Here is a 24,144-nt window from a genome sequence, read left to right on the forward strand (position 1 = left end):
CAGGATACTGAAAAGATTTGGCATGGGTTCCAAGATCGTCAAAAAGTTATACACCTGCACCGTCGAGAGCATCCTGACTGGTTGCATCACTGACTGGTATGGCAACTGCTCGGCCTCCGACCGCAAGGTGCTATAGAGGGTAGTGCGTACGACCCAGCACATCACTGGGGCCAAGCCTCCTGCCATCCAGGACCTCTATACAGAGGAAGGATCTAAAAATTGCCAAAGACTCCAAACACTCTAGTCATAGACTGTTCTCTCTGCTACCGCACGGCAAGCGGTACCAGAGCGCCAAGTCTAGAGCGCCAAGGTCCAAAAGGCTTCTTAACAGCTTCTACCTCCAAGCCATTAGACTGCTGAATAGCTAATCAAATGTTTAACCGGACTACTTGCATTGACCACCCCCCCTCCCACTTTTCTATTTCTTTATACACTGCTGCTACTCGCTGTTCATTATCAATGCATAGTCACTTTACCCCTACCTACATGTACATATTACCTCAATTACCTTGACTAACCTGTACCCCCGCACATTAACTCGGTATGATGCCTTCTAATTGCAGTCGCTGTACTCATAATATACAGAAGAACGATCGCCTTACGGCGAGGATAGCTGTGCTGCAAGCCCAGCTTCAGACGCAATCGTTAGGCAAGGGTAATTTCAGTGTAGGAAAGGATGAAACAGCGTCTGTGCCACCAGTAAGTACAGATAGTAGTATAAATCCCCTCGCACAGTCCCTGCAGCCGGACAACTTTCTCATGGCTTCTGGAGGGAAATGCTGTAGGAATGCTCAACCGGTGTCGCTCATTCAGCCAACAGAAACTTTCAACTGGTTTTCTCCATTAAGCAGCGGGTCAGAGTCTGAGGCCGAGCCTTCTCTTGTCTCTACTCCTCCCTTTACGGGGTCTGAGACGCCGAAGCTTCCCACCATTAGCTCTGACAAGTTGGAAACCCTAGTCATTGGCGACTCCATTACCCGCAGTATTAGACTTAAAACGAGTCATCCAGCGATCATACACTGTTTCCCAGGGGGCAGGGCTACCGACGTTAAGGCTAATCTGAAGATGGTGCTGGCTCAAGCTAAAACTGGCGAGTGTAGAGAGTATAGAGATATTGTTATCCACGTCGGCACCAACGATGTTAGGATGAAACAGTCAGAGGTCACCAAGCGCAACATAGCTTCAGCGTGTAAATCAGCTAGAAAGATGTGTCGGCATCGAGTAATTGTCTCTGGCCCCCTCCCAGTTAGGGGGAGTGATGAGCTCTACAGCAGAGTCTCACAACTCAATCGCTGGTTGAAAACTGTTTTCTGCCCCTCCCAAAAGATAGAATTTGTAGATAATCGGCCCTCTTTCTGGGACTCACCCACAAACAGGACCAAGCCTTGCCTGCTGAGGAGTGACGGACTCCATCCTAGCTGGAGGGGTGCGCTCATCTTATCTACCAACATAGACAGGGCTCTAACTCCTCTAGCTCCACAATGAAATAGGGTGCAGGCCAGGCAGCAGGCTGTTACCCAGCCTGCCAGCTTAGTGGAGTCTGCCACTAGCACAGTCAGTGTAGTCAGCTCAGTACATTTCGGTGTTCCTCAAGGTTCCGTTTTAGGACCACTATTGTTTTCACTATATATTTTACCACTTGGTGATGTCATTTGGAAACATGATGTTAACTTTCACTGCTATGCAGATGACACACAGCTGTACATTTCAATGAAACATGGTGAAGCCCCAAAATTGCCCTCGCTAGAAGCCTGTGTATCAGACATATTGAAGTGGATGGCTGAAAACGTTCTACTTTTAAACTCGGACAAAACAGAGATGCTTGTTCTAGGTCCCAAGAAACAAAGAGATCTTCTGTTGAATCTGACAATTAATCTTGATGGTTGTAAAGTCGTCTCAAATAAAACTGTGAAGGACCTCGGCGTTACTCTGGACCCTGATCTCTCTTTTGACGAACATATCAAGACTGTTTCAAGGACAGCTTTTTTCCATCTATGTAACATTGCAAAAATCAGAAACTTTCTGTCCAAAAATGATGCAGAAAAATGAATCCATGCTTTTGTTAGTTCTAGGTTAGACTACTGCAATGCTCTACTTTCCGGCTACCCGGATAAAGCACTAAATAAACTTCAGTTAGTGCTAAATACGGCTGCTAGAATCCTGACTAGAACCAAAAATGTTTATCATATTATTCCAGTGCTAGCCTCCCTAGACTGGCTTCCTGTTAAGGCAAGGGCTGATTTCAAGGTTTTACCGCTAACCTACAAAGCATTACATGGGCTTGCTCCTACCTATCTTTCCGATTTGGTCCTGCCGTACATACCTATACGTACGCTACGGTCATAAGACGCAGGCCTCCTAATTGTCCCTACAATTTCTAAGCAAACAGCTGGAGGCAGGGCTTTCTCCTATAGATCTCCATTTTTATGGAATGGTCTGCCTACCCATGTGAGAGACGCAGACTCGGTCTCAACTTTTAAGTCTTTACTGAAGACTCATCTCTTCAGTGGGTCATATGATTGAGTGTAGTCTGGCCCAGGAGTGTGAAGGTGAACGGAAAGGCTCTGGAGCAACGAACCGCCCTTGCTGTCTCTGCCTGGCCGGTTCCCCTTTCTCCACTGGGATTCTCTGCCTCTAACGCTATTACAGGTGCTGAGTCACTGGCTTACTGGTGCTCTTTCATGCCGTCCCTAGGAGGGGTGCGTCACTTGAGTGGGTTGAGTCACTGACGTGTTCTTCCTGTCTGAGTTGGCGCCCCCCTTTGGGTTGTGCCGTGGCGGAGATCTTTGTGGGCTATACTCGGCCTTGTCTCAGGATGGTAAGTTGGTGGTTGAAGATATCCCTCTAGTGGTGTGGGGGCTGTGCTTTGGCAAAGTGGGTGGGGTTATATCCTTCCTGTTTGGCCCTGTCCGGGGGTATCATCAAATGGGTCCACAGTGTCTCCTGACCCCTCCTGTCTCAGCCTCCAGTATTTATACTGCATTAGTTTCAGGACCTGGCATGATGACTCCTTGCTGTCCCCAGTCCACCTGGCCGTGCTGCTGCTCCAGTTTCAACTGTTCTGTCTGCGGCTATGGAACCCTGACCTGTTCACCGGACGTGCTACCTGTCCCAGACCTGCTGTTTTCAACTCGCTAGAGACCGCAGGAGCGGTAGAGATACTCTTAATGATCGGCTATGAAAGCCAACTGACATTTACTCCTGAGGTGCTGACTTGCTGCACCCTCGACAACTACTGTGATTATTATTATTTGTCCATGCTGGTCATTTATGAACATTTGAACATCTTGGCCATGTTCTGTTATAATCTCCACCCGGCACAGCCAGAAGAGGACTGGCCATCCCTCATAGCCTGGTTCCTCTCTAGGTTTCTTCCTATGTTTTGGCCTTTCTAGGGAGTTTTTCCTAGCCACCGTGCTTCTACACCTGCATTGCTTGCTGTTTGGGGTTTTAGGCTAGGTTTCTGTACAGCACTTTCAGATATCAGCTGATGTAAAAGGGCTATATAAATACATTTGATTTGATTTGATACTGATACCCACTGTTTATAGCCTCGTTATTGTTATTTTATTTTTAGTCTTAAAAAATACTTTATTTTGTAAATATTTTCTTAACTCTTATTTTTCTTAAAACTGCATTGTTGGTTAAGGTCTTGAAAGTAAGCATTTCACTGTAAGATTTACACCTGTTGTATTTGCCGCATGTGACAAATAACATTTTATTTGAAGCCAACTTAGTCTGCTGCAACTGACTGCTCCTGTGGTCCATCAACCAGCTCACTCTGTATAATAAACCCATACACCATTCATTCACAATACTCCATACAGCAGTCATGCACAATACATACACTTCACACAAATGCAATTTATCAAATTTGATACAAAATTTGAATGAATACTGGGCCATAATAGAGCTAGAGATACTTGAGCCCTATAGTCATAAAAGTCTATAATCAGCCTTGCTTCACCTCTGAGCCTTGCTGGGTCCCAGTGGCTGACGCCTGCATACAATCAGTGAGGCTTTGGCTCCCCGTGATCCCATTGGCCAGTGCACGGATATCTTCAACGTAGTAACAGATATGCAACGAGAAAAAAATGCTAAAGGAATCTTTTAATTTCCCTAAAATTGTGAACAAGTGTCGTCATGGAACTTCTCTTGACTGGCTTCTCTAACCGGATCGAACAATAAATCTTTTGTGCGATCCTATACAATAAAGTGGAAAACGAAAACTATGAAAATATTTATACAAATGAAATGTGGTCCATGAAGCAGCAGTTGGCAAGGCAGCCAGAGACAAGCCTTAATGGGAAAAAGGTGTCAATACTTTAGTGAGTTAAACTCTTAAAAAAAACATCAAGGCTCTTTTAGTCCCGGTGTGGGTTAGACTTTAGTCCCGGTGTGGGTTCGACTTTAGTCCCAGTGTGGGTTCAACTTTAGTCCCGGTGTGGGTTCGACTTTAGTCCTGGTGTGGGTTAGACTTTAGTTCTGGTGTGGGTTAGATTTTAAAAAGGTGTCAGTCCTGGTGTGAGTTAGACCTTGCCTTTCCAACCACACCAGATCATTTTTGGGACCACACAAGATAACCATGGATTCATCTATGTTCCCATGTTTGATTCAGAGTTCACCAAGCAGACTGGTTGGGCTAATGAAAATACACTTGCCTGTTTCCATACTAAGTGGACTACTAAGTGGACCTCAGTGGGGATCTCATAGCTTAATGCTCCTATTACATGACCTACCGTCTTCTGGGGTCAAATCCACGATTCATGACGCTCTCCTTCAAAGCCAACACGGCAGGAGGCACTGAAGTCTAATTCTGCATCTGCACAATTATGTGACCCTGCCCTAGTTAACGTGTACGTTCCCTGACTGCAACATACATGGAAGTAAAATTGGCGGCCTCCTTTGAACGCTCCTTATTCGTGCCACGTAAACAACATGCCGTTGTGGAGGCGAGAGGAGGCAAGCCAACAAATAAAACAAGAACAAGTTTAAGAAACCTGACTAAACGGCATCTCCAGACCCGTGTCGGCGCTTCAAACACGGGCTGGCACCCAGAGCACCCTGGCACAGGCAGGGGGAGGGAAGGAGGAGCAGCTGCTGCTGAGGTCATCTGGGCAGCTGCCTCTTTCCACACCTCACGGGCCAAGCCAGCCAACACTGGGGCCCAGCCAGCCATCATTGTAGCCCGGCCTCCCGCTCCACACTTCAAATAACTACGACAGACCTATTCTCCATTCAGACTCTCTCTCTCACTCTCTCTTCCCTCTTGTGTTACAATTTTTTATTTATTTTTTACTCTGCATCGTTGGGAAGGGGTCGTAAGCAATCCTTTCACGGTAAAGTCAACAACAGTTGTATTTGGCACGTGACAAATAAAAACTCATTTGATTTTCTCTTACTCTCTCTCTCTTCAGTCGTGCCATTTGTATTTGAGTGATCTGATTGGTCGTTTATTCAAGCACAACTACGCTCCACAAGTCACAACTTCTCGACCAATCCAGAAGTTGACACGTTCACACAGCACAAGCAAGCGATCCTGAGCAAAAAGAAGCGTCCATCAATCTACTCGCTGTGTTATTTATTTTAGGGAAAGTGATTTACAAAAGTAAACTTTCAATAGTGAACATACTATCAATATACTGGCTACTATAAAGCTACAAAAATACACTATAGCAGGGGTGTCAAAGTCAAATGGACGGAGGGCCAAATAAAAAATTTAGCTACAAGCCGAGGGCCGGACTGTTCGAATGTTCATTGAAAAAATTTTAAATGACGCATACAGTCTAGTGAACCTAATTGAACCTACTGAAAACCTAACAAATATATTCCAATATGATCAGATAAATAAAGCAATATTTTCTTATGGCTCTGTCAGTAATCTTTAATTTTCAACAGACACAAAAGACAAATTTCCTTTATATAAAAATCCCCATAACATGAACATTAAATGAAAGAAACCGGTATTCAAGGCACCATCAGTAGCCTATATTTTCTATTTTAGCAAAAGTGGGCTAAATTTACTTCAAAGAAAAAAACAATAATAGCAATTTTCTATCATCCACTCAACTGAAATATTTTTAAAATATAATTGGATTGAAATACAATAAAATAAAGTGCAAAAATCTATTAATCAAAAACAACACTTTGTTTAAGGAGAAGTAACATGCAGTGAAAACAAATATTAAACTTTAACTTTTAAACTTGAACTGAGTAAAAACTCTAAATATGTGATTGCACAGTAATGTTCACTTGTTTGAGGTTGAGGGTGATACTTGGTGGTGTCCCATCTTTTCCACAAGTTCATCAATGTTCGGGGTAAGGCTCTGAGCTGAGGAAATCCTCAGAATTGAGTGGAGGTGTTCAGCAGTAAGTCGACTTCTGTGTGATGTTTTGTTCAGGTTCATCAAAGAAAACAGTTGTTCACACAGGTATGTGCTGCCAAACATAGACAACGTTTGAGCAGCCTGGATGCGCAGCTGGGGCATTGTGTCGGGGAGGAAACGGGCGAACTCCGCAGCACCCACTGCCGCATATTTTGCCCTCAGTGCATCATTGCATTGGAGGTCAATCAACTCCATTTGGAGGTTTGGTGGTGAGCTTTCCACGTCAACAGCAAATGGGTTACCGAGCAGTTCCAACCTGCTTTTTTGTGCTTCAAAGTCAGCAAATCGGCGTCGAAAGTCAGCGGCAAGCATACCTATTTTATCAGCCAACTGTGCGCTCGGGAACGCACTGGTAGAGAGCTTCTCTTTCATGGTCTGGCAGCTGGGAAAGTGGCTCAAATTTTCTTTCCGCATCTGCGTCTCCCACAGAGTCAGTTTGGTTTTAAATGCCTTCACTGTACTGTACATATCAGAGATGACATGATCCCGACCCTGCAGCTGCAAGTTCATTGCATTCAGATGACTCGTAATGTCACACAGAAAAGCCATTTCACACAGAAACATTTCGTCTCGGAGTTGTGTTGTGTCTTTCCCTTTGCTGTCCAAGAACAGACAAATCTCCTCACGAAGCTCGAAACATCTTTGAAGCACCTTTCCCTGGCTTAGCCATCGCACCTCTGTGTGATAAGGCAAATCACCATGCTCCGTTTCTAACTCCGTCAGAAATGCCTTGAACTGGCGGTGATTCAAACCTTTGGCTCTGATAAATTTAACTGTGCGCGTGATGATGCTCATTACATGCTCCATTTTCAAGGCTTTACCGCACAACGCTTCCTGGTGTATGATACAATGATAAGCTGTCAGCTCACCTGTCGCGTTTTCCTCTTGCATCTTTTCCCGTATCTTCGCCACCAGTCCGCTCCTGTGTCCACACATCGCAGGTGCTCCGTCGGTTGTCAAACCCACGAGTTTTTCCCAAGGCAGCTCCATCTCATTTACACATCTTGACACCTCTTCATACAAATCATGCCCCGTAGTTGTGCCATGCATAGGACGTAAAGCCAAAAACTCCTCTGTCACGCTTAGGCTGGAGTCCACTCCGCGGATGAAAATTGACAACTGGGCAATGTCAGAAATGTCGGTGCTCTCATCCACAGCCAAGGAATATGCAATGAAATCTTTTCCCTTTTTCACAAGCTGCTCTTTTAGATTGATGGACAACTGGTCTACTCTCTCGGCAATGGTGTTTCTGCTCAGACTCACATTTAAAAAGAGTTGCCTTTTTTCTGGGCAAACTTCGTCACAAACTTTAATCATGCAGTTTTTGATGAAATCCCCCTCCGTAAATGGCCGGGCTGATTTAGCGATCTCTTCTGCCAAAATAAAACTGGCCTTGACAGCAGCCTGGCCTTGTGATTTGGCTTTTTTGAACAGAGCCTGTCGAGATTTGAGGCCTCGTTTTAATTCCTCTGCCTTTTGTAGCCTTTGTTCCATGTCCATATTCTTGTTTTTGTCCGCGTGTTTCGTTTCATAATGTCGTCTCAGATTATACTCTTTCAGTACCGCCACACTTTCTCCACACAGAAGACACACAGGTTTTCCAGCTACCTCCGTGAACATATACTCCGACTCCCACCTTGTTTGAAACCCCCGGTTCTCAGTGTCCACCTTCCGTTTTGCCATTTTTGATGGGTATCTGAAAGTTAATTTTACTGTGATGCTGACGACTGCTGTGCCAATAAATATTGAAATGAAGCAGCCTACTGCTCGGTGCGTCACCGTTGCATTGTGGGAAATGTAGTATTGGTGCGTGTAAAAGATCTGCGGGCTGCCGGCTTGCTGCGGTCTGCGGGCCGGTTCTAATAATAAATCAAGATCATCCCAGGGCCTGTAAAAAACCTTCTCGCGGGCCGGATGTGGCCCGCGGGCCTTGACTCTGACATATGTGCACTATAGCATCTGTCTTGGCTAGCCTACTGTAGCCAGCTTGATATTTCTTTTGGAACCAGAGTTCTCTTAAAGGTGCAGCGTCCTATTTTGAGATGAAAAATAATATTCTCAAAGTGACATACTTTAGAAACTATAATGAATGCAATTAATACAATGCAATTCTTAAGAATAGAGTAATGACTTGCATTGCTAAATTCTATTAAACAGGTTTTTAATACATCATAATAAACAAAAGAGGCGGCAGGTAGCCTAGCGGTTAGAGCATTGGACCAGTAACCAAAAGGTTACTTGTTCGAATCCACAAGCCGACAAGGTGAAAAATCTCCAAGGCACTTAACCCTAATAATGGTAGACCCTGGCCGTGACCCCACTCTCCAAAGGTTGATAAAGGGAAGCTTGGATATGCAAAAATATTTGATTTATTTATTATAAATATAGTCTCAATTAATAGCTGCATATAGAGAGAAAGCATGTCAACCTATAGGCCCTGCATGACCCCAATGCATTTAGAAACTATACCATGTCCAGGCCAGTAGAAATTCTGTTCGGGACAGTAGATTTTTGGTACCATTCCACTGATTTCGCTCCAGTCATTACCACAAGCCTGTTCTCCCCAATTAAGGTGCCACCAACCTCCTGTGGTTAGCACTGTGGTTGATTTATAGTGAACAGAGCCAATGTGAGGGTCTGTTAGTACTAAATAGACCCAGTGTGAGGGTCCGTTAGTACTGTGGTAGTGAACAGACCCAATGTGAGGGTCCGCTAGTACTGTGTTAGTGAACAGACCCAGTGTGAGGGTCCGTTAGTACTGTGGTAGTGAACAGACCCAATGTGAGGGTACGTTAGTACTGTGGTAGTGAACAGAGCCAATGTGAGGGTGCGTTAGTACTGTGCTAGTGAACAGACCCAATGTGAGGGTCCGTTAGTACTGTGGTAGTGAACAGACCCAATGTGAGGATCCGTTAGTACTGTGGTAGTGAACAGAGCCAATGTGAGGGTCCGTTAGTACTGTGGTAGTGAACAGACCCAGTGTGAGGGTCCCTTAGTACTGTGGTAGTGAACAGACCCAATGTGAGGGTCCGTTAGTACTGTGGTAGTGAACAGACCCAATGTGCGGGTCCGTTAGTACTGTGGTAGTGAACAGACCCAATGTGAGGGTCCGTTAGTACTGTGGTAGTGAACAGACCCAATGTGAGGGTTCGTTATTACTGTGGTAGTGAACAGACCCAATGTGAGGGTCCGTTAGTACTGTGGTAGTGAACAGACCCAATGTGAGGGTCCGTTAGTACTGTGGTAGTGAACAGACCCAATGTGAGGGTCCGTTAGTACTGTGGTAGTGAACAGACCCAATGTGAGGGTCCGTTAGTACTGTGGTAGTGAACAGACCCAATGTGAGGGTCCGTTAGTACTGTGGTAGTGAACAGAGCCAATGTGAGGGTCCGTTAGTACTGTGGTAGTGAACATAGCCCAAAAGGCACCCTAATTCCATATATAGTGCACTACCTTTGCACTATATAGGGAATAGGGTGCCATTTGGAATGTAGCCAATATGAGGCTGAGGGTGGGTCAGTGGTAATGGCTTCCCTCCTTTTTGAGTCTGATTTACCACCAGTGGAGTTAATTACCATACTTCCTTTGTCCCAATGGCAGCCATTCTGGCCACGCAGCCAGGGGCCACATACGCTGAAGCCCAGTTCCTGCTGTTTAAACACCGGCTCTGTTTAGACTGATGGAGAACTTGTTTGTGTACCCAAAGACGGCAATAATTGTTGCCAGTTTGGCTTTTTTACAATATCAGTTAAGTGTCTACAGACATCTGTCTGAGCATGTTCATTCCAACAATTCCCTGAGTTGTTAGGACACTAGTCAGACTATGAATAATGACCAGCTAAAGAAAACAACCTCTCAAGATAAAACCCTGGCATTGGGAATGAGCACGCTCCACACTGGCCTCGAACACACAAAGTCACACACAGTCAAACTCACTCATATGCAAGCACACACGTTCAACCAAAACAATCTGAATAGGAAAAGCTCTCTCTCTCTCTCTCTCTCTCTCTCTCTCTCTCTCTCTCTCTCTCTCTCTCTCTCTCTCTCTCTCTCACACACACACACAAACACACACACACACACACACACACTCATCCGTGGCATGAGGGTTCAAGTCCTTAAATAGTTGGGGTTTGGAAGGAGGGAGGGCAATCACAAGACCAGCCCATGGATGGATGACCCCCCTCCATCCCAGCGTCCGTCTCTCCCCAGGACACCCTGCCAAATTAGGCCCTGATTCATTAGGCAGACAGCCTCAGACATGACATGGCTTATAACCATCCCACCTGAACACAGGCAGGCACCACTCATAGACAGGGCTGGGGGGGGGGGTCACAGAGAACCAAGGAGGAGGAGAGTAGTAGGGTTATTATTTCTGTGTCTTATAGTCCAATTTCACTGGTTTCTGGCCTGGCGTCAGGGTGGTGGTGGTGATTCTCTAACAACATGAATGAATGTCGCTGTCTGTGAGGACGAGGAGCCATTCCACTGATAAGAATGATATGAGGAGAACCACTAACCAGTGGTAGAGCAGCCGTGTGAAATCATAAAACATATTAGATTCACTTGGCTCCCGTCGAGGTAGAGGAGGAGATACTGTACTGACTGTGTAGTAGTGGATAGCTTGGTTTCAGGTCTGTTCGTGCTGTCTTGGTCATTGTAACACCCCAAGACAGTAAACAGATTTGGGACCCGGGCAAGGTGGATGGGAGGGGGGGGGAGACTCACCGACAACGATGAGGGTGTAGTTGATGTTGACGCTGCCAAAGCCATTGGTGGCCTTGCAGATGAAGGTGCCTGCGTCTTCGGCCTCCACCTCTTTGATGCGCAGTGCCTGCCGCAGCACCCGGAAGCGCATCCAGCCACTGTGGATGTTGCGGCCGTCCTTTGCCCACATGATGAGGGGTGGAGGGTCCCCCTCCACGGGGCACTGCAGCTTCATGGTGCGCCCGATCCGCACCGTCTGCCGGTGGGCGATCTTCTCTGCCACGTGGGGAGGGCCTGGGACACGAGAGGGAGACGTAACAGTGTTATAATGGGACCTACAGTAGATTACAGACAACTGAATCAATCAGTAATATGCAGCTACAATGTTTGCTACTTCAGATAAATATGGGCTGCCATACAGAACAGAACAATGCTGAGCCTGGTATTGACTATAATCTGAACTGAGATCAACCTTACATCAACATTAAACAGAAGCTGGTGTGCTCTGATCTGAGGATTAGAAAACAATGTCTGTGAGGAGATATTAAGATTAAATAAAGGGTAGAGTGTAGAGGGGGAATTTGAGGGGGTGATTTAACGAGGGAGAGAGAATAAAATGCGTAGGAGAGCGGGAGAAAGGCAGACAGAGAAATAAAACACAGCAAGGATCTGTGGTCTTCTGTTCCATCTCCATCCTCTCCTCTTAAATACATGTTGGATGTGGAGACCAGCAGTCTAGATCAGTCCCCTGTGAGCAGCACGTCTAGATCAGTCCCCTGTGAGCAGCACGTCTAGGTCAGTCGCCTGTGAGCAGCACGTCTAGATCAGTCGCCTGTGAGCAGCACGTCTAGAACACTCCCCTGTGAGCAGCACGTCTAGATCAGTCCCCTGTGAGCAGCACGTCTAGAACACTCCCCTGTGAGCAGCACGTCTAGATCAGTCCCCTGTGAGCAGCACGTCTAGATCAGTCCCCTGTGAGCAGCACGTCTAGAACACTCCCCTGTGAGCAGCACGTCTAGATCAGTCCCCTGTGAGCAGCACGTCTAGATCAGTCGCCTGTGAGCAGCACGTCTAGATCAGTCCCCTGTGAGCAGCACGTCTAGAACAGTCCCCTGTGAGCAGCACGTCTAGATCAGTCCCCTGTGAGCAGCACGTCTAGATCAGTCCCCTGTGAGCAGCACGTCTAGAACAGTCCCCTGTGAGCAGCACGTCTAGAACAGTCCCCTGTGAGCAGCACGTCTAGATCAGTCCCCTGTGAGCAGCACGTCTAGAACAGTCCCCTGTGAGCAGCACGTCTAGATCAGTCCCCTGTGAGCATCACGTCTAGAACACTCCCCTGTGAGCAGCACGTCTAGATCAGTCCCCTGTGAGCAGCACGTCTAGATCAGTCCCCTGTGAGCAGCACGTCTAGAACACTCCCCTGTGAGCAGCACGTCTAGATCAGTCCCCTGTGAGCAGCACGTCTAGATCAGTCCCCTGTGAGCAGCACGTCTAGATCAGTCCCCTGTGAGCAGCACGTCTAGAACACTCCCCTGTGAGCAGCACGTCTAGAACACTCCCCTGTGAGCAGCACGTCTAGATCAGTCCCCTGTGAGCAGCACGTCTAGATCAGTCGCCTGTGAGCAGCACGTCTAGATCAGTCCCCTGTGAGCAGCACGTCTAGGTCAGTCGCCTGTGAGCAGCACGTCTAGATCAGTCGCCTGTGAGCAGCACGTCTAGAACACTCCCCTGTGAGCAGCACGTCTAGATCAGTCCCCTGTGAGCAACACGTCTAGATCAGTCGCCTGTGAGCAGCACGTCTAGAACAGTCCCCTGTGAGCAGCACGTCTAGATCAGTCCCCTGTGAGCAGCACGTCTAGATCAGTCCCCTGTGAGCAGCACGTCTAGATCAGTCCCCTGTGAGCAGCACGTCTAGAACAGTCCCCTGTGAGCAGCACGTCTAGATCAGTCCCCTGTGAGCAGCACGTCTAGATCAGTCCCCTGTGAGCAGCACGTCTAGATCAGTCCCCTGTGAGCAGCACGTCTAGAACACTCCCCTGTGAGCAGCACGTCTAGAACACTCCCCTGTGAGCAGCACGTCTAGAACAGTCCCCTGTGAGCAGCACGTCTAGATCAGTCCCCTGTGAGCAGCACGTCTAGATCAGTCCCCTGTGAGCAGCACGTCTAGAACACTCCCCTGTGAGCAGCACGTCTAGAACAGTCCCCTGTGAGCAGCACGTCTAGATCAGTCCCCTGTGAGCAGCACGTCTAGATCAGTCCCCTGTGAGCAGCACGTCTAGATCAGTCCCCTGTGAGCAGCACGTCTAGATCAGTCCCCTGTGAGCAGCACGTCTAGATCAGTCCCCTGTGAGCAGCACGTCTAGATCAGTCCCCTGTGAGCAGCACGTCTAGATCAGTCCCCTGTGAGCAGCACGTCTAGATCAGTCTTTCTGAATAAATCACATTTCCACCGGGTTCAGTCCCTGGGCACCAGAGGTCAACACGTCATTACTGCCTTGTAACGTGCACATCTTCAACCCATTGTACAAAGTCAGCCCTTCCAATTGCCAAAGTGATATGTGTGAGGAAAAATGCTAAAAATGCCAAATTTCTGACTACAGTACAACTAGTGTTTAGTGTTAGCCATTCATAGTGGTGTGCAGTAAAGTGTTGAGCGAGGCTTTAGTGCTAGCTTTTCCAACCCACACACTACAGTACATGGCACACTCCCTGGAAGCAGTCTGGAGGCAGTCTAGTCTGCAGGCAGTGTGATAGTTTCACTTTTTATGTCTGTGGGAAATGGTAACCACCGTCCCTTGTCAGCTGGCCACAAGTCCCTCCTTACTCTTCAGCTCCCGGGCTGTGGCTAGACAGATTCACTGGGTTGTTTGTGTGCTGGTCTTACTACTGTGTGTGTGTGTGTGTGTCAGTATCACTACAATGTGCTCCTTGGTTAGTCATTATTACAGGGTTAAAACTTAGGTGCCCACCTGAGTAACACCAGACAGAAATCCTTCCCTCCACCATGCTGTGAGTCATGCTAATGCCCGTTAGCGTAAAGCTAATTCCAGATTTGATTAATATGACTTGGATGAAATGTAGTTCGATGGAGCCTGTGATGAGAAACATAGATACACAGCAGTTCAGAAGTTGGCATGAATTGTATTTGGTGGGTCGTTAGAGAAGCATTTTTGGCTTGTAGTTGAAAAGTTTTGCTGTTCTCACTCAAACAATGGCTTTAACTGTCACATCCTTCTATCATGTCCATTCATCCTCTAATCTGTTTTAGCCAATCATTTTACAGAGATAGGAATCATGGTGAATAATTCTAGAGAGCAGTATGTACCCACTGGATGAATCAACGTTGTTTCCACATTTTAATGAAATTACATTAAACCAACGTGGAATAGACATCTGTACCCAATGGGGAAGATGTTTAGAGGGGCAGTCTTACCAAGATGGTGGCACATCACTGTTTTCACAGAAGAATGCAAGAACCAACATTTAAACGGATGGAGGTTGAAAATGTGAAAAGAAATTAGTCACAGTGAGGAATTCACTGGACTCGTCTTTATCCTCCCACTTCACTGTTACTGGTTGACTCATCGTCAGACTTTCTCAACAGGAGCAGGAACCTCTAGTAAATCCTTCCTGGTCAGACTTTCTCAACAGGAGCAGGAACCTCTAGTAAATCCTTCCTGGTCAGACTTTCTCATCAGGAGCAGAAACCTCTAGTAAAACCTTTCTGGTCAGACTTTCTCAACAGGAGCAGAAACCTCTAGTAAATCCTTCCTGGTCAGACTTTCTCAACAGGAGCAGAAACCTCTAGTAAATCCTTCCTGGTCAGACTTTCTCAACAGGAGCAGGAACCTCTAGTAAATCCTTCCTGGTCAGACTTTCTCAACAGGAGCAGAAACCGCTAGTAAATCCTTCCTGGTCAGACTTTCTCACAGATTGGGATCTCATTCTCTCTGGAAGCCTGTAGATCTAAAATCCTGCTCTCTCTCTACCTCTCCTTCTCTCTCTCCGTGTTGATTTACAGCTGTACTGCTCTGTGTCTTCTGTTTGAGAGAAAGCCCAGGATTCAGGTCCCATAACTACTCCTCACATTGAAAGGCTCAGGGGTCCAAAGAACCGCACCACACCACCGCACCTCCCAGAGATCACAGGAGCACGACACAAGACTGCACCCCCCACACACTTTCACCAGTTAACCTGCTTTTCACTCCTCTGCCCTTCTCTTTTGGCCAGAGTGATGAATTGAACATACAACAGACACCTCTCTGAGGAGCTTTCCTTGACGTTGGAGGGACGACTGGCCTGGAGTCCAATAGTGTTTAACCTCTCTCTGGGGGAATTAAACAGAAACGACCAAAAAAAACTGTCTTTTTCATGAGATTATCTGTCAGTGTGAATGCAGGTCACTGTTGCTTTGTGTGTGTGGGTAAGTGTTTATGTGTGTGTGTGTGTGTGTGTGTGTGTGTGTGTGTGTGTCTGTGTGTGTGTGTGTCTGTGTGTCTGTGTGTGTGTCTGTGCATCAGAGAGAGAGAGAGCAGGCGAGAGGGAAAGGGAGAGAGAGAGAGTTGTGTGAGGAGAGCAGAGGGAATTGCAGGCTGGAGTTGTGTGGGGAGAGGAAATTGCAGGCTGGACCTTTTAAAACACAATCTGTTTTGTCCATTTAAATCTAAATGCCTTACCCTATGCTGCCGCCGCTAGCTCCACTTGGGGGATTTAAAGTACACTACATGGCCGGCTCGTCGAACATCTCATCCCAAAATCATGGGCATTAATATGGAGTTGGTCCCCCTTTTGCTGCTATAACAGCCGCCACTCTTCTGGGAAGGCTTTCCACTAGATGTTGGAACGATGCTATAGCGAGATCATTATTCCTCCTCCAACACTATGCATTCGGGCAGGTAGCGTTCTCCTGGCATTCGCCAAACCCAGATTAGTCCGTCAGACTGTCAGATGGTGAAGCGTTATTCATCACTCCAGAGAACGCGTTTCCACTGCTCCAGAGTCCAATGGCGGTGAGATTTACATGACTCCAGCCAACGCTTGGCAGTGCGCATGGTGATCTTAGGCTTGTGTGTGGCTGCTTGGCTATGGAAACCCATTTCATGAAATTCTCAACGAACAGTTCTTGTGTGGACGTTACTTCCAGAGCGCTTCAGCACTCGGCAGTCCCATTCTGTGAGCTTGTGTGGCATACCACATCGTGGCTGAGCCGATGTTGCTCCTAGACATTTCCACTTCATAATAACAGCACTTACAGTTGTCCGGGGAAGCTCTAGCAGGGCAGAAATATGACAAACTGACTTGTTGGAAAGGTAGCATCTTATGACCGGGCCACGTTGAAAGTCACTGAGCTCTTCAGTAAGGCAATTCTAGTGCCAACATTTGTCTATGGAGATTGCATGGCTGTGTGCTTGATTTTATACACCTGTCAGCAACACGTGTGGTTGAAATAGCCGAATCTACAAATTTGAAGGATTGTCCACATACTTTTTTGTTATATATATATAGTGTAGCTTAAAGAGGTAGTCTGTTTTTATATCCCTCATCTCTATGGATGTCTCTTCCAGCCGCATAATCCATTTATCTTTATTCCCTTTTACAGCAAACTGGCTTAAGGTACGGAGGGAGTAAACATACAGGCTTAAGCTATAAAGGGAGTCAACACACTGGCTTATGGTATAGAGGGAGTCAACATGCTCGCTTAAAGTACGGAGGGAGTCAACATACTGGCTTAAAGTATAGAGGGAGTCAACATACTGGCTTAAAGTACGGAGGGAGTCAACATACTGGCTTAAAGTATAGAGGGAGTCAACATACTGGCTTAAAGTACGGAGGGAGTCAACATACTGGCTTAAAGTATAGAGGGAGTTAACCTACTGATTTAAGGTACGAAGGGAGTTAACCTACTGATTTAAGGTACGAAGGGAGTCAACCTACTGATTTAAGGTACGACGGGAGTTAACCTACTGATTTAAGGTACGAAGGGAGTCAACCTACTGATTTAAGGTACGAAGGGAGTTAACCTACTGATTTAAGGTACGAAGGGAGTTAACCTACTGATTTAAGGTACGAAGGGAGTTAACCTACTGATTTAAGGTACGACGGGAGTTAACCTACTGATTTAAGGTACGAAGGGAGTCAACCTACTGATTTAAGGTACGAAGGGAGTTAACCTACTGATTTAAGGTACGAAGGGAGTTAACCTACTGATTTAAGGTACGAAGGGAGTTAACCTACTGATTTAAGGTACGAAGGGAGTTAACCTACTGATTTAAGTTACGAAGGGAGTCAACATACTGGCTTAACCCTTGTGTAGTCTAAACGTTCTATATACAATGGGGCAAAAAAGTATTTAGTCAGCCACCAATTGTGCAAGTTCTCCCACTTAAAAAGATGAGAGGCCTGTAATTTTCATCATAGGTACACTTCAACTTTGACAGACAAAATGAGAAAAAGAAATCCAGAAAATCACATTGTAGGACTTTTAATGAATTTATTTGCAAATTATGTTTTTTTCTCATTTTGTCTGTCATAGTTGAAGTGTACCTACGATGAAAATTACAGGCCTTTCTCATCTTTTTAGGTGGGAGAACTTGCACAATTGGTGACTGACTAAATACTTTTTTGCCCCACTGTACTCCCCTTGTCCTACAGGTAAAAAATGACTCGCCTTTACTAAACCCCTAAAATAAAGTAGCTTAATTGAATTTTAAACCACAAATATATTTTGCATGAAGAAACAACCTGTCATTCATCACAAACTTTGTGAATATCTTTGGTTTCCCTCTTCACAATGCAGAAAGACTGCATTTAATCATTGGACACCACTCGTTTTTATTACAACACGTCATAATTATTTTCTTTACTAAAGTAGAGATCTATTACTATTATTGCTAAAGGTACTGCAAACAGTTGTGGCCAAAAGTTTTGAGAATGACACAAATATTCATTTCCACAAAGTTTGCTGCTTCAGTGTCTTTAGATATTTTTGTCAGATGTTACTATGGAATACTGAAGTATAATTACAAGCATTTCATAAGTGTCAAAGGCTTTTATTGACAATTACATGAAGTTGATGCAAAGAGTCAATATTTGCAGTGTTGACCATTCTTCTTCAAGACTTCTGCAATCCGCTCTGGCATGCTGTCAATTAACTTCTGGGCCACATCCTGACTGATGGCAGCCCATTCCTGCATAATCAATGGTTGGAGTTTGTCAGAATTTGTGGGCTTTTGTTTGTCCACCCGCCTCTTGAGGATTGACCACAAGTTCTCAATGGGATTAAGGTCTGGGGAGTTTCCTGGCCATGGACCCAAAATATCAATGTTTTGTTCCCCGAGCCACTTAGTTATCACTTTTGCCTTATGGCAAGGTGCTCCATCATGCTGGAAAAGGCATTGTTCGGTCACCAAACTGTTCCTGGATGGTTGGGAGAAGTTGCTCTCGGAGGATGTGTTGGTACCATTTTTTATTCATGGCTGTGTTCTTAGGCAAAATTGTGAGTGAGCCCACTCCCTTGGCTGAGAAGCAACCCCACACATGAATGCTCTCAGGATGCTTGGCATGACACAGGACTGATGGTAGCGCTCACCTTGTCTTCTCCGGACAAGCTTTTTTCCGGATGCCCCAAACAATCGGAAAGGGGATTCATCAGAGAAAATGACTTTACCCCAGTCCTCAGCAGTCCAATCCCTGTACCTTTTGCAGAATATCAGTCTGTCCCTGATGTTTTTCCTGTAGAGAAGTGGCTTCTTTGCTGCCCTTCTTGACACTAGGCCATCCTCCAAAAGTCTTCGCCTCACTGTGCGTGCAGATGCACTCACACCTGCCTGCTGCCATTCCTGAGCAAGCTCTGTACTGGTGGTGCCCCGATCCCGCAGCTGAATCAACTTTAGGAGACAGTCCTGGCGCTTGCTGGACTTTCTTGGGCGCCCTGAAGCCTTCTTCACAACATTTGAACCGCTCTCCTTGAAGTTCTTGATGATCTGATAAATAGTTGATTTAGGTGCTGGCAGTAATATCCTTGCCTGTGAAGCCATTTTTGTGCAAAGCAATGATGACGGCATGTGTTTCCTTGCAGGTAACCATGGTTGACAGAGGAAGAACAATGATTCCAAGCACCACCCTCTTTTGAAGCTTCCAGTCTGTTATTCGAACTCAATCAGCATGACAGAGTGATCGCCAGCCTTGTCCTCGTCAACACTCACACCTGTGTTAACGAGAGAATCACTGACATGATGTCCGCTGGTCCTTTTGTGGTAGGGCTGAAATGCAGTGGAAATTAGGTTTTGGGATTCAGTTTATTTGCATGGCAAAGAGGGACTTTGCAATTAATTGCAATTTATCTGATCACTCTTCATAACATTCTGGAGTATATGCAAATTGCCATCATACAAACTGAGGCAGCAGACTTTGTGAAAATTAATATTTGTGGCCACAACTGTAGGTGTAAACATAATTTTTTCCCGAAAGCGATAGCACTTGTATAGCCTAAGAAAGTAGCAGAAATGTGCAGAAAGTAGTTTTGAATGCATTTTATTGAAGGGAAACAATAACTGTCTTCAACGTTTTTGGCAACATAGTGATATATTCTCATATATTGTACAATGAGGAATTCAACTGTAAAATACTAGTCTTCTACCATTTTTTTAACCATTGCCCCCACTAGGGTTGCACATTTTGGGGAATATTCAGGAAGTGCAAACTTTCCGTGGGAATTAACAGGAATATATGGGAATTAACGAGAATATATGAGAATTAACGGAAATATGTGCAAATTAATATTAATACCATTTAATTGTAATGTTTTTTGCATTGGATATTTACCATATCATATGGAGACAGAAACATAAACCTTTTACCTTATCATAAGTTGACATAATTGCAAATTATTTAAATCCTTCCAATAGAAATATATATTTTTTAAATTGTTATGAATTGAACTTTAATTAAATAATTTGACTCTTCACACGGGATGATTTTACTGAACAACAAAAGAAAGGGAATACTGAATGATCGCCAATGATCCATCGCATCTCCCCAAAAAGTTTTCAACATACATCTGTAAAACGATAGTCCAGAAACTAAAGCTTTGGTTGTCTTCCTCTCAGGCTTCCATGTCTTCTCCCTGGACCTCCTCAATGTCCAACTCTTGAACATCCGACTCTGAGTTCTCATCTTCACTGTCACTTTCCAACCTGGTTGAGGATGGCTCGTGGTCAGGCTCACAAAGCCTCAAATTTGCAAGGATTGACATCAATTTTTCAATCCTTGTATTGGTTAGCCTGTTGCATGCTTTGGTGTGTGTGTTCCCCATCATGGACCAGTTGCGCTCTGAGGACGGCTGATGTTGGTGGGATTTGGAGGACGATGGAGGCAACAGGGGAAAGAGCCTCAGATTCACAAAGTCCCTTCCACCAGGTGGCTGATGAGATATGTTGACACGACTGTCATATTGCATCTCCATCCCAAAGCCCTTGCTTGGAAGTGTACTTTGCCAGACTGTCAAGAACCTTGCCCTCATCCAGGCCAAGGTGGCGAGACACGGTAGTGACGACACCATAGGCCTTGTTGATGTCTGCACCAGACAGGATGCTCTTGCCAGCATACTTGGGGTCCAACATGTACGCTGCGGCGTGTATGGGCATCAGGCAGAAGTCTTCACGCTTTTTGATGTATTTCAGAACTGCAGTTTCCTCTGCTTGGAGCAACAGTGGAGTGTGCAGGGAAGTACGGATTTCTTCTCTTACATCTACAAGCAAAGTCTGAACATCAGACAGGATGGCATTGTCTCCCTCAATCCGTGCAATGGCTACTGCTATAGGTTTCAGGAGTTTCAGGCTGCTTACCACTCTCTCCCAAAATACATCATCCAGGAGGATCCTCTTGATGGGGCTTTCCATATCGGCAGAATGTGATATGGCCACTTCTTGGAGAGACTCCTTCCCCTCCACGAGACTGTCAAACACGATGACAACACCACCCCAATGGGTGTAGCTGGGCAGCTTCAATGTGGTGCTCTTATTCTTCTCACTTTGCTTGGTGAGGTAGATTGCTGCTACCATACCTAACCATTTCCTTGGCTCTCTTGTAGAGTGTATCCATTGTTTTCAGTGCCATGATGTCCTTGAGGAGCAGATTCAATGCATGAGCAGCACAGCCAATGGGTGTGATGTGAGGGTAGGACACCTCCATTTTAGACCAAGCAGCCTTCATGTTCGCAGCATTGTCTGTCACCAGTGCAAATACCTTCTGTGGTCCAAAGTCATTGATGACTGCCTTCAGCTCATCTGCAATGTAGAGACCGGTGTGTCTGTTGTCCCTTGTGTCTGTGCTCTTGTAGAATACTGGTTGAGGGGTGGAGATGATGTAGTTAATTATTCCTTGCCCACTAACATTCGACTATTCGAGATGATTGCAATACAGTCTACTTTCTCTATGATTTTCTTGACCTTCGCTTGACATCTGTTGTACTCTGCATCCAGCAAATTAGTAGATAAAGCATGTCTGGTTGGAGGGGTGTATGCTGGGCGAAGAACATTCAGAAATCTCTTACAATACCCATTGCCTGTGAGCATCAGAGGTGAACCAGTTGCACACACAGCTCGAGCAAGACATTCATCAGCATTTCTCTGACTACGTTCCTCCATTGAGTCAAAAAAGGATGACCATGAGCTGTTGCTATCGATAAGGTGTCTGATTCATAATTTTCACCTCGAATAGAAGTAGAGGGACTTTTGTCAGAGGTTTCTTGTTGTGAGCGCTGAGGGAACTTTATGCACTTGGCCAGATGATTCTGCATCTTTGTTCCATTCTTCACATATGATTTGGCACAGTATTTGCAAATGTACACAGCTTTTCCTTCTACATTAGCTGCAGTGAAATGTCTCCACACATCAGATAGTGCCCATGGCATTTTCCTGCAAAATTCCTGGGCTTAACTTCCCATGGAAAAATTCCGGACATTTACCGAAAGGTTTCCGACTCTTTGCAACCCTAGCCCCCCCCCACAAGGTGTATAAACAACATCAATAAATAATAATGAAATAATAGCTACAAAACAAAAATGTGAAGAACATAAATCAATCAACTCGAATTAGCACACGTAGGACAGTATGCAAGTGTGTGCATGGACTTTGCAGAGACATTTCTCACATGTGCAGCACATAGTATTTGTTTTACAGTCCTTCTTTGGGGGGCAGAATTGGCATCTCCTCCTCTTGCCTGCCCCAGCTGCAGCCTTAGGTGGATCAGGACAAGATTCAGCCCCCTGAACAGCTTTCACAAGCACTGCAGAGGCTGCTGTGCGGGGAGGCGCTCCTTTCTTTGAATGTGTGGGGTTACAAGTGCCTTTCCCAGCTGCTCCAGGAACACCCTCCTCTTGTTCCGCTGATCGGGCATCCAGGTAGGGATGATCTTGTTCCATATCACGAAGGCATTGTATGAGGACACATCATCGATGTTATGGAAGATGACCAGGGGCCAGCGGGCAGTCATCCTCCTGCAGCTGTAAGTTCCAATCACCTTGTCCAGGTTGTCCATGCCTCCTTTGTTGTGGTTGTCGTCCAGAATGATGGCTTGCTTCCTGTCCTCACGATCACTGATCTCAGCCATTTTGTGCAGTGTGCTCAGGAGGACCACATTCTTGTTCTTCTTTGGGACGTGAGAAACTAGAGTGGTGGTGTGCTTGTTCTTTCTAACTGTGCCAACCATGGTGATCTTCCTCTTCGGGAGCTGCTGGCTGAGTTCATAAGAGGTGAAGAAATTGTCACATGTGACATTGTGCCCCCTCAGTCCATCTGTCACATCAATCATAACCCGCATCCCCTGGTTCTTCTCCGGGCCTCCACTGGTCGGCTTCCCTGTGTAGACTTGCATCTTCCAAGCATAGCTGGATTGTGCGTCACAGGCCACCCATATCTTGATGTCATACTTTGCTGGCTTGCTGGGCATATATTGCCGGAAAGGACAGCGACCTTTTGACAAAAGAGATTACTATCAGTAATTAGTATCAGTGTCACAGATAAATCAAAACATAAATCAATGATATTACAGCTACACATAATAAAATTAACAGTGAAAATCACTTACATTACAGTTGCTCATCCACTGTTACTTCAGGCCCAGGGTTGTAGAGGTATGGCAGACGCTCCACCCACTGCTCCCAGACCTCTCTTATGGCCGCCAGTTTGTCTCTCACACGTCTTGCATGTCTTGACTCACGGTAATCAAATATTAGCATTCTTGAGAAAGTGTGAAAGACTTTCAGTGGCATCGTGGCACGGAAAACCGCTCCTCCACTTGCTGCATCCCAGAGACTACATATAGACTCGCCTCGGGACCTATGCACACCCGCTAAGATCAGCAGCCCTATGTAGGCACGCAGGTCCATCTCATCAATCCTTTTCCATCAATCTCATCAATCCTTTTCCAGTTGTCTCCATGTTTATAGAAACACTCCAAATTTGTCATCTCCAGGATGATTTTTTTGATGGCTGGTGTGATGAACATGTAGAATGTTGAGGCGATGTCCTGGGCAACTGCATGTCTTGTGGGCCCTGGGGTCATCCTTATGACATCTTGTGCTGCCATCCTGCCCTGGTTGTCATATGGTGACAAGGACAATGTTATTTTGCTGCTCTTTGACAAAAATGTCTCTCTTTCAGCTTGGGGGATTTCCTTTTCATCTGAAGATGATGCATCATGCTCTGGGTTATATTCTTCCCCATCTTCTTCTTCAGACACCTCCTCCTCTTTTAAATCACTGTTCTCTTGTTCCTCCTGGACCTGTTGGGCACTGAAACGTGCATTCATGGATTCAGCAAAGAGAGAACTGGGGGGACTACCATCTGCAACACCTTTATAGCCTCTGACTGCATTCCCCATTATTAAACAATGCTTTCAAGAAACGTTTATTTTGTCTGAAATTTTGTTTATTTTGTCTGAAATTGTGTTTATTTTGTCTGTGAACTTGAGTCATGTGTGGGGTCGTGGAGGGGTCGTAGAGGGGAGATGCTGCACATGCACAAGAAAGTTTTAGTTTTGTCTGTGTTCA

At 45.8% G+C, this 24,144-nt stretch overlaps 1 protein-coding gene across 1 annotated transcript in view; it reads right to left on the minus strand.

Moving 5' to 3' along the window:
- fgfrl1a (fibroblast growth factor receptor like 1a) overlaps positions 1-24,144 on the minus strand; it is a 102,996-nt gene that overhangs the window by 44,084 nt on the left and 34,768 nt on the right. The window contains exon 3 of the mRNA XM_055888580.1: positions 11,115-11,387. Coding sequence (XP_055744555.1) covers positions 11,115-11,387 — 273 coding nt within the window. The remainder of the gene's footprint in view (positions 1-11,114; positions 11,388-24,144) is intronic.

This window comes from Salvelinus fontinalis, chromosome 29 (assembly GCF_029448725.1).
Source record: "Salvelinus fontinalis isolate EN_2023a chromosome 29, ASM2944872v1, whole genome shotgun sequence".
Taxonomy (NCBI): Eukaryota; Metazoa; Chordata; class Actinopteri; order Salmoniformes; family Salmonidae; genus Salvelinus; species Salvelinus fontinalis.